General features: G+C 36.8%; 2 protein-coding genes across 10 annotated transcripts in view; one reads left to right on the top strand and one right to left on the bottom strand.

The window, feature by feature from the left end:
* Positions 1–5,201, top strand: part of LOC107674239 (calnexin-like) — a 14,633-nt gene extending 9,432 nt beyond the window's left edge. For both annotated transcript variants that reach the window (XM_016468166.1, XM_016468167.1), the window contains exons 13-15: positions 2,682–2,838; positions 2,943–3,049; positions 4,185–5,201. In XM_016468166.1, coding sequence (XP_016323652.1) covers positions 2,682–2,838; positions 2,943–3,049; positions 4,185–4,265 — 345 coding nt within the window. In that variant the 3' untranslated portion in view covers positions 4,266–5,201. The remainder of the gene's footprint in view (positions 1–2,681; positions 2,839–2,942; positions 3,050–4,184) is intronic.
* A 26-nt stretch (positions 5,202–5,227) lies between these two features.
* On the bottom strand, positions 5,228–9,249 carry scoca (short coiled-coil protein a). 8 transcript variants are annotated; one of them, XM_016468158.1, is made up of 4 exons: positions 9,046–9,249; positions 6,957–7,028; positions 6,763–6,843; positions 5,228–6,584 (listed from the first exon to the last, which is right to left on the bottom strand). In XM_016468158.1, exons 1-4 carry the CDS (start codon positions 9,107–9,109, stop codon positions 6,442–6,444), a joined length of 360 nt encoding a protein of 119 aa, XP_016323644.1. In that variant the 5' UTR covers positions 9,110–9,249; the 3' UTR covers positions 5,228–6,441. The 8 variants fall into 8 exon arrangements, with proteins under 8 accessions (XP_016323644.1, XP_016323645.1, XP_016323646.1 ...); XM_016468159.1 differs by having other exon boundaries at positions 6,763–6,840; XM_016468160.1 differs by lacking the exon at positions 9,046–9,249 and adding an exon at positions 7,596–7,728 and having other exon boundaries at positions 5,229–6,584.
* Positions 9,250–10,084: the final 835 nt, after the last annotated feature.

Genomic DNA, 10,084 nt, shown 5'->3' with positions numbered 1-10,084 from the left:
CTGGGCCCGTATTCACAAAACATCTTAAGGCTAAAAGTAGCTCATAACTCGCCGATTTAGGAGAAAATCTTAAAAATAATAGATTAGGACTCCTACATTTTTGTTCTAAGAGTATTTCACAAAGCGTTTTAGCTCTAAAACTAGCTCCTAAATCTGTGAAAGGTTCTCTTAAAGACTCTTAAGTTACTAAGATCAAACCACAAACTATGCTAAAATGGCTGTTGCCAGCAATCTGCCTCTGAATGTAAACATTTTAGAAACATTTGATGATAATGACCTTTTAAAAAGGTATCGCCTTTGGTTTTGGAGGTTATCCCAACTCTAAATTGTCCTTTGATTATAGCCTTGTTTTCATTAACCAGTTGGGCGAGAAGTAACAGCTTGCATCCAGTTTTTTAAATTATTTTTTTTATTTTATTTTTTTACATTTGCATGTATTACTATCTGCCTTGATTATTCTACTCTGTTAATTAAAAGGCTGTTTATATGCATATTCACTCATTCTTTATTAGAAGCATACATGTAAGAGGCTGACAATTAGCTGAACATATAGGCCTACTTGTTTAATTAGTGACTCTTAGTCTGCATTTTAAAATCTTTATTTGAATGTGGCAACATTTTTATTTTTAAACCTTTATATATGGCAACATCGTGCTCTACAATATTTCTATGAATAAATCTCTGTCAGAGACCCCTCCCCTATCAGCCAATCACTGTGTGCATAGTTAGTAAGCACGCTGACATCATCCATAGCAACGAGGTCAACCCCGCCCTTACTCTTAGCTTAAGACTTCTCTCTATTCCTTAGTAAAAGTTTGTCTCAGCAGCTTTGTGAATAGGTTTTAAGAGAAAACTCTTAGCTAAAAACTTTTACTGCTATTCAGGAGAACTCTTAGTGGTAAGATAAAATGTTTTGTGAATACGGGCCCTGGTTTAAAGAAATCCTAAGCTTTCCTAAAAACCTTTGGTTTGGTTTGGTTTTTTGTTTTATTTCATTTCATTTGCTGCCTGGCAAGAACTGGTACTTCCTGAACTGGAAATTCAGTCCAATTTTTTAAAGCAAGGCATTTTGTGTCACAGCTTTGGCTATTTTGTCTGTTATTTTCACAAAGGGATGAAATGCTGTATCGACCAATCAGCATCCAAGATGGAAATTATTCAGTTTTATTATAAGGCTTTAGAAAAGAGGTACTGTGTTCATGGCTGTACCCACCATTGAGGTCCCAGAGGTCCGGAAATAATTACCTAATAATAGCTGTACTTTGGTGCTGCAAATATATTGTACAAGGCCAAGATAACACAGAGCGGTATAACAGTGCTTGAATGCAGGCATTACTGTTCATTTTTACAGAAACAGAGTTTTAAATTCTTGCATGATGCTTTGGTCAAAAAGTGAGATGTAAGATATAAGTATGTAAATATTTAATATGACACCTGTGTTACGTTAAAAGTTTTAATCGACCAACAGTAATATCCAGAAATGGAACAACACAACCAGCACAGTTTCAGCATATTAAGCATAAGATAAAATTCTTGTGCATATTGTGCATGAATTTAATGAACTTAGTTACAGTTTCCTGATAGCCTTTCTGTAAATTCACTTATTATCGGACTGAGCAGACTGTAAATATATCAAAACGTAATTTTTGATTAGTAATATGCATTGCTAAGAACTTCATTTGGACAACTTTAAAGGCAATTTCCTCAGTATTTTGATTTTTTTGCACCCTCAGATTCCAGATTTTCAAATAGGTGTATCTCGGCCAAATATTGTCCTATGCTAACAAACCATACATCAATGGAAAGCTTATTTATTCAGCTTTCAGATGATGTATAAATCTCAATTTCGAAAAATTTACACTTATGACTGGTTTTGTGGTCCAGGGTCACATTTAGCCTATTAAGGGAAAAAGTGGCTATGTCTACAGCCTTTGTACAGTATACTGATATGTTTATGGCTGGTCTGCGCTCTTAATTTAAAAGGATAGTTCACCTAAAAATGAAAATTCTGTTATCATTTAAATTATTTTTCATGACCATGTGTATTTTTATTTTTTTGTTCCACTAATGCAGATAATAATGGAAATGACTGGCATGGTTTTACTGCTACTGTTATCCGAATTTTTGCCCTCCAGACATCTTAAAATAAAATCAACATTTTTCCAGGGGCTATATGCCCCCGAACTCCCCAAGCAAGCTGTGTTTTTGGACCTCGATATTTCTGAAACCCTGCGTATGGCCTTGACCGTGTCATACTCAAACTCAACTGGTCATTCTGAGAATCCCGACTCAAATGCAGTATTTGTTGTGTTGTGGGTTTGCTGTGATGAGATCCACACAAGCAGACCCCATTACAGCTAGCCGTTTTCTGAGCATAACACAGTTGATAAATCTGGTTTACCATGCTAACCCCATTTTATATATTGCTAAAGATTAGGGTGTTTAGGATTAGCTTGCAAGTACAAAATCCTCTTAATGAGTATTTATTATTGGTAGCATAGCAACAGACTATCAGCAGTCTGCCCTGAAGCGTTCTACAGGTTTGTCACCAGATATGAACAGGATGGTGTCCTCCTGCTTCTTCAGTTGTGAGCAAAGTGCTGGTGCCTGTCATGGTCAGGTGAACATGGCCACCTGCTTCTCGAATATCCTCAGCTCACACACTTGTATATGTATTGCAGAAGTCAGATGATGACTATGTATACAAGAAAATCGATGAACCCAAAGCCGAACCAGAGGAGGTAGCAGAAGAAGAAGAAGAAGAAGAGGAGGAGGAGGAAGAGGAGGCGGAGAAAGGGGAAGATGAAGCTAAAGCAGAGGAAGATACTGAACCTACTGGTTTGTAAAATGATGTATCCTTGTTTGCTATTTAAGTACTTTTTTTTTTTTTTTCCAGTGTAGTTGTTATACATAATTTCCTTCTTTTGTGACTCCCTTTTCAGGTAATGAGAATGGGGAGGGGATGGACAAGGACATTGAAAAAGATGGAGGAGATACAGAGGATGAGGACGAGGCCAGTAAGCCAAATGACAGTCCCTCAGAGGATGAAGTAAGCAAGTTCACATTGACTTTTATTCTTCCTTAGCCAGTAGGGGAGTGACAGTATAGTTTATATTGCTATACGTTGATGTTGCAGACACAGAATGAGCTGCTGGAAAAGTGCACAATCCAAGTTGTCTTAAACATGAGACGTGTTTTATATTAAGTGCTTCAAACTAAATGATAAACCAACACATCTCGCCCTACTGCCAGATATGTGTGGTGTTTAATGTGTTTGAGATTTGTTTTCCTTAGTGCAGAACATACATCTTATGTTTTTATACCTGTAAATTCTACAAGTTTGGACAAGTACTTGCATTTTGCATAAAGGATTATCCTGACAGCAAGTGAGTCTGCATTTAACTTTACAGGCTTCAATGAGCGAGTGCTGGCGCACACTTGTGTTAAATAGATGAAGAAGATTAGAATGCGAACACAATAATTCTAACTAAAATATTTTCTCACATTTTGTATCCAAAAGTGTAAGCACTTCAAATCTCTTCCCCCAAATAACTACAGCACCATAAACTGCAGTGTTGCACCAATATTGACAGACCTTTTAAATACTTAAACATAGTTAGCAAACCACTGTTTAATAAAAAACATGGTTTGTTTTTAGAGTATTTAGAGTAATTTTATTTATTTATAATTAAAAAAAAAAAGTTTTATTTTACCAGAATACATTTTTGCAGTTTACATTTTTCTGGATTCTGTTTTTCTTTTACTTAATATTTAAATCAGTCTCTTTGCACTTAAATATTCACACACACTCATCTTTGATTTATTCATCCAAACTATACTAAATTCTGTGACATTCAGTATTATACTGTAAATTCATGGATTCCACAATTCCGTCAGTTTTTCACATCATGGAAATCACAGAGAAGAGACCGTTCGAACAACATGTAAAATGATCAATCATAGTTTTTTAGGTTTTTAGGTGACATTTAGAAATGTGTAAATCTGAAATCATTGATAATACAGTTAGAAATAACCTGCTAGAAGTATTATGAATGGTCACAGCGTTTGATTCTATTTTAAAGAAACGTGATTGTGCCATGTTTTTGCTAGACTAAGATTTCAGTTTGTATTGGTTATCTAGATCCACTGATAGTTGTTAGACTGACAATTTGGGGTCTTTACAGATGAAGGACGCCGATGAAGGAATTCAGAGCACAGGAGAAGAATCCAAAGCTGTGAGAAAGAGAAGAATACGGAAGGACTGAAAATCCACATTTTCCCCACATTTCTTCCTCCCTTCTCTCATTCCTTTGCCTTTTTGCTGCATGCTTTCGGCATTATGCCATTTAGCATGCAAAAAAACGGCAAATCTAACCGCTCTCCTGAAGAGGTCATCCTTCATCCGACTGTACCTCGCCAACCCTCTTTCAGTCTTCCACTTAGTTCTTATCAGTTACCGTTGGGATTTAGATACAAAAGTCAGACCTGCTGAGTTTTAACTCCAAGTTTTTTTTTTTTTTTTCTTTTTAGATTAGAATTCAAGTAGTACTGGGCCAGTGTTTCCCTACTAGTAAGTCTGAATACTGTGAAGGGAAATGTACAATGAATATTTTATAGAAAGTTGATTTAGTTTAATCACTTTCTCACTTAATCACATTTCAGTTTAAGTTATTAAAAAGGGTTCAGTTCCTTGTGAGTTTTTAAGTTATGAGCTTTCTAACATGATCAAATTGCTCTGATCGTATTTATTGTTTGCATCTTGTTTGAAAAATGATGCAGTTGAGTTTAGGAATAGGACTTTTTAATCTTGCATTCTACTGTCATAACCACTGTTAGCAGGCTCTGGAGAAGAGCTCCGTCAAACCAGGAGCTGTCTTCACCAAACATCTAGGTCAGTGAAGTGCTAGGAATGCAAATCAGTATTGCTTTTTTAGCATCGAAGAAAGTTGTTACACAGTCAGAGCTGATCTCAGCTCAGCATCATCACCGACACTCTTAACAGCAGACCCAGACACAAGCACTCTGAAAACAGACTGACCACCATGTATGAAACCACTGAGCTTTGGAAGCAGACAGGTTGTTTTTCGAGTGATGAACAGTTTTGTTTTTCTGCTTTTTTAGGTTGTATGTTCAGCCTTACAAGGACAGCCTTTTGTTTACATGTTTGCAAACTGTTCATTGCTCTTGGAAATAAATATTTACTATAACATCCTGTGTACCGTTGACATGACTTCAACTAGGAACACGGCTTACTCATTTGTGCAAAGTATTTTATTAAAGGCATAATTGTAACAAACTAAAATGTACACTTTTAGAACAGGCAGTACTTTACATTGGGTGCTTGCAGACCTAAATTACATGACTGAAATCTTTTACAAAAATAATATTAAACAGATTGAGTATGTAGTGTTGTTGCAGATGCTTCAGTGTCATGTCAATAATTCATAGTAAGTGAAATTTCACATCAGCAAACTGAGCAAAGAATCCGTCCTCGTAAATGCCGCTCAAGCAGACACTTTGGAGCAATCAGATCAATATCACTCCGCAGACTCAACCTCACTTCAGTCTTTGAAAGCAGTAAAAGCTCAAATCCATTTATTTCATCCATTTTAAGTCCCGCAATCCAAACGACACGACCATGAAGAGCAAACTCTCCGACACAATGCTGCAGTTTACACTGCAAGCCGGTTTCAATCTATTGATCCTGCTCAAAAGACCTTGGGTTTGTACACTAGTCAGACCTTTTAAGATAAATCCAAGTATGAAAGTGAGTAAATGTCATTCGGTGAGTCAGATGCCTCTTATAATGTAACATACTGAGGAGGTACTTCGTTTAAACCAATGGGTCAGGAAATTACTGTAATTGCATACTTTCTGCACCAGCTGAGCAACTGTCATTGCGATAATTGCCAATAGAAAAATCACATGCCAAAAGAGTGAGGACTAATTTAGGTTATCCATCCCTAGCCTTTTATATCACGTCATGCATTTTCAAGAGAACATTTCTATGTTCAAGCTGTGCTTGCTTTACATTGTAAATGTTAGTTGTGGAAAGCCAAAAACGCTGAAATTCAGCATAACTGTATTTTTAGAACTCTTCAAAACCAGACTTTGGCTGTCTAGTATTTAAAAAGGTTGTGAAGCCAATGAGACGGTCTTGAGATTGGTTACGTACCTGCTAAATGAATTATACAGGAGTGGTATTACACCAGCTCTGTACTTATCTGATCACAAACTGCATCATGCATCCTTTTATATCTTGTAACACAGTTAGCTGACACGGAAAGTCTGCAGCTCAGTCCATGGTATTACCCAAACCATGCTGAGAGATGTATCAGTAAATTGTACAACAAAATAAATACAAAACAGCGGCTTATATGTATGAGCTCGTAGTCTGAATGCTGGAAAGAGGAGATGGAGTATGTAGACGTGATCCACTCGTTATTTCCGTTTGCTTTTGGCATCAGTGGTCTGAAACACGCTGGAGGCGGACATTAGGTTCTCGATGTACTGCCCGAGAACCTGGTTCTCTGATTTGAGCTTAAGGTTCTCCTCTTTCACCGCGTCCACACGCGCAGAGAGATCTAATGGAAACAGACAAAACACAGTGCATCACTTAGCTTTTTCCGGCAGCCATTTAGAGTGCCTGAATGGATCAGAGGAGAATGGTTAGCGGAGAAACAGAAACATGAAGGGTATACATTGACTTACAAAACAGCAACAGTTAACCACTAGAGCAAGGTGCAGGGGAAAAAATTAGACCTTCAAGTGTGTGCTGAAGCTCCAACACTTGGTTTATGAGTCTTGTCTTTTCCTCTTGCTCAACTTGATTCTCCATATCTCCTGAAAAGACACACATACAAATCTGAAATTGCACCAAAGCTATTTAAACTGAAGAAACACGCATTTTAACAACACAATATTAAATATTATACCAAATTGTGGGTGATATTTACCATCAATCTCACAATTCATGGTGCTGTACTGGTCCTCCAGTCTGAAGCGCAGGACTGTCGGTTCTCCGTCAGCTGTGAGAGATATTATCAATGTGGTATAAAATATGCTTTTAATACAAACATATAATGATGTTATTGGCCATGTACAAAAGTAATTGCTTGGTATTCGTTGGAGTACAACACAAATACAGTGCAAACTAAGCCGTTTCAAGATCCCAGCGCATCAAGATATAAGTTAGTTAGCTATTGGCTAACACAACAAACCATCGCCTGATATGAATAAATATAGTTCACAGAGAACTGAGATCACTGTCGTTTACATTTCATGCTTAAAACGTAATTATGTTGCTATTAGTACTCGAGACATGACATTACAACTTTGGTTTTATGAAGTTTTAATTCATGCCACGTCCAACTCATCAGTCTCCATTGGTTATCATGCATTACAGGCCGCTGCAGACTGGCTGCTAAAATACTTGTTAGAAACAGCTTTAAATGACCCCGATAATAAAATTCAATTTACATAATCAGCAACAAATGAACTTGGATACACGCAGAGACGAAATAAACATCAAGTAAGTGGAGAACTTAAGTAACTTAAACACACAAAAGCACACTGATAAATTTACACAGCCCTACCTGATATAAGACTAAATCTCTCCGGGTTATTAAAGATGTTCAAAAATTATCAAGCCTCCAAAGCCGATGTCAAGGTAATGATACAGACCATCCGTTACCTCATCGCTTCGGTCTCTTTCACATACACTCACTACCAAACAGCACCGACAGAGGTAGACAAAGCTCTCTAAAAATATGAGGCTGTGCACAAAGCAACTGCTTTCAGCACATGGCCTGGCCTTCTATTTTTTAAAGAATAGTATGTAAAACAGAATGCATTATGCAACATAATAAACATTTATTCTCATTAGAATCATTTTTAATCATTCATATCGTAGTATGCTACTTTGCTGTCATATGGCCTCATTAAAAAAATAAAAAAAATAAAATAAATGTAGCCTAATAATAATTATAAATACTTTGGTGAAATCTGTCACCTAAATCAAAATTCCAGTATTATGATATATTCCAGTATAACATTTCCTTCCTGTTCTACAAAAGAAATAAATTCATACAGGTTTGGAAACAGCAGACGGGTGAGTAAATTACCAATTTTTCATTTTTAGGTGGATTATACCTTTAAAAATGACAGATCTGAGTAGACGTGAGTTTTCTGAAATATGCAGCCTTTGTTCTACTTGCTGCTCTGGCAGTAGCTACATTCACACATGCTTATGTGTGAGCTGGTCTCTGCAGTCCCTGCACACAAGCACACACCTACTGCCTCTAATGGAGGTTTCTGGCATGTGTTGACACAATACCTCTCCATTCATTCCTGTATTTGGACAAGAAAACCACATGCTGCACAGCACTAAAGCATTTGATGCTAAAGTTATTGTGCCAACTTATACTTACCAGTTTAAACAAAGCTGGTTGTTTTGATCCGGAGCAGATTTTATTTTTTCTTAAAATACTGTTGATGTTATCGCATTGGACTAATATTGGAATCAATCTTTAAATCAACTTGTTTTCTTTCAATTAGCACAGGTTTTGTATTATTTTTGTATTGGATTGATCATTGGCTTTATTGATCTGAGCTTATTCACCTCAGTTTTTGAGTGAACATTTTCTTGCCAAAATTTACCACAAACACTGCTTTTTTCACACAAAAACTGAGGTGCATACGCTCAGATCAATGAGGTCTATGATCAAAAAATTATCAAACACTTCCAAAAAGCAAAACAAAACCTGTGCTAACAGAAAGAAAACAAGTTTGTATTCAAGATGTGGTGTTAATATAGGATAATGAGAGACAAGCAATTTTTAAACACCAATGATTTTCAGCATAGCACAAGGTTTGTTTTAGCTAACTATTATAACTCTGAAAGTCCCTCATCCAGATTATAGCTGTCATCTTAATGTGCACATGTGTGCTTTTATTCACACATTTCCCAGTTCTATTACTGAATTGTTACCGGACAAAGAAAACTGGTTTCAGATCAGCTTTAAAGCAAGACAAGGCAAGTCTTACCTGAATCATCAGCTAGTGAAATGTTAGTAAAAGTCCCATCATCTTCATTCACGTTTCCCTCCATGACTGAGTGTGTTCGCAAATGTGTGTGGGTGTAGCTTATTAGCAAAACAACAGTTAAATAATTTAAACTATGGAGTTAAATACTTTTGAAAAGGTTCTTTTCTCTCTATCTAGCTCTCTCTCTTCCTGAAACACTGTGTAGTTTGTCTGGCCTTACCCTCTCAATTATTCACCACGGTTACCAACCAGACCTGTGCGGTAACTCAGGTGATAAAGCTGGAGCAAACTTTAGGGCGACACCTGCTGAGAGATCCAAAATTCACTTGTTCACTTTCTCAGATTAAAGTGAGTCATCCCCCCCACATTCTCACCCAACTGTATACACTTTCAACTTTCTTGCACGTCTGTCTCATTTCATCTGTACTACAGTGGAACACATTAACTAAAGGAAGTGTCTGATGGCCTCACACAAACAAAACCACATGGCAGTGCCTAACTACATCAACTTAATTGGTTTGCACTTTGATCAGTGTTGTAAAAAGCCCAGAGTATTACTACAAGCTACAGAAACGACTTGCAGTGACACATTGATTGGCACTCTAGATGTTTTCGCTTTCGTTTCAGTTTAAGCCGTAGGCATAAGAAATGTTGACAGGCTAGTTTCTGATTCTAATAGAGAGTTAAACTCAGATACCTGCAGCAAATACTTCTTATGCACAGGCGGCATTTCTATTATGCAATAGCATGACTTTTTTTTTTGTCTACAAATTCAAAGATGTGTATCTTAATATTAGTATCTTCATGAAATGACAACAAAGCTAACATACATGGACTTCAAATGACAAAACTTGATTTTGTGGGGTTTTGGTTCAGCCAAAAATGAACATTTGCAGAAAATTTGCTCACCCTCGGGCCATTCAAGATGTTAAATAGTTTGTTTCTTCATCGGAATAGATTTGGAGAAATGTAGCTTTACATCACTTGCTCACCAATGGATCCCCTGCAGTGAATGGGTGCCATCAGAATAAGAGTCCAA

This window comes from Sinocyclocheilus anshuiensis, unplaced genomic scaffold (genome assembly GCF_001515605.1).
Source record: "Sinocyclocheilus anshuiensis isolate Anshui unplaced genomic scaffold, SAMN03320099.WGS_v1.1 scaffold728, whole genome shotgun sequence".
NCBI classification, from domain to species: domain Eukaryota; kingdom Metazoa; phylum Chordata; class Actinopteri; order Cypriniformes; family Cyprinidae; genus Sinocyclocheilus; species Sinocyclocheilus anshuiensis.
Note: the sequence above shows the minus strand (reverse complement) of the source record. Positions and strands in the feature narration are given on the sequence as shown.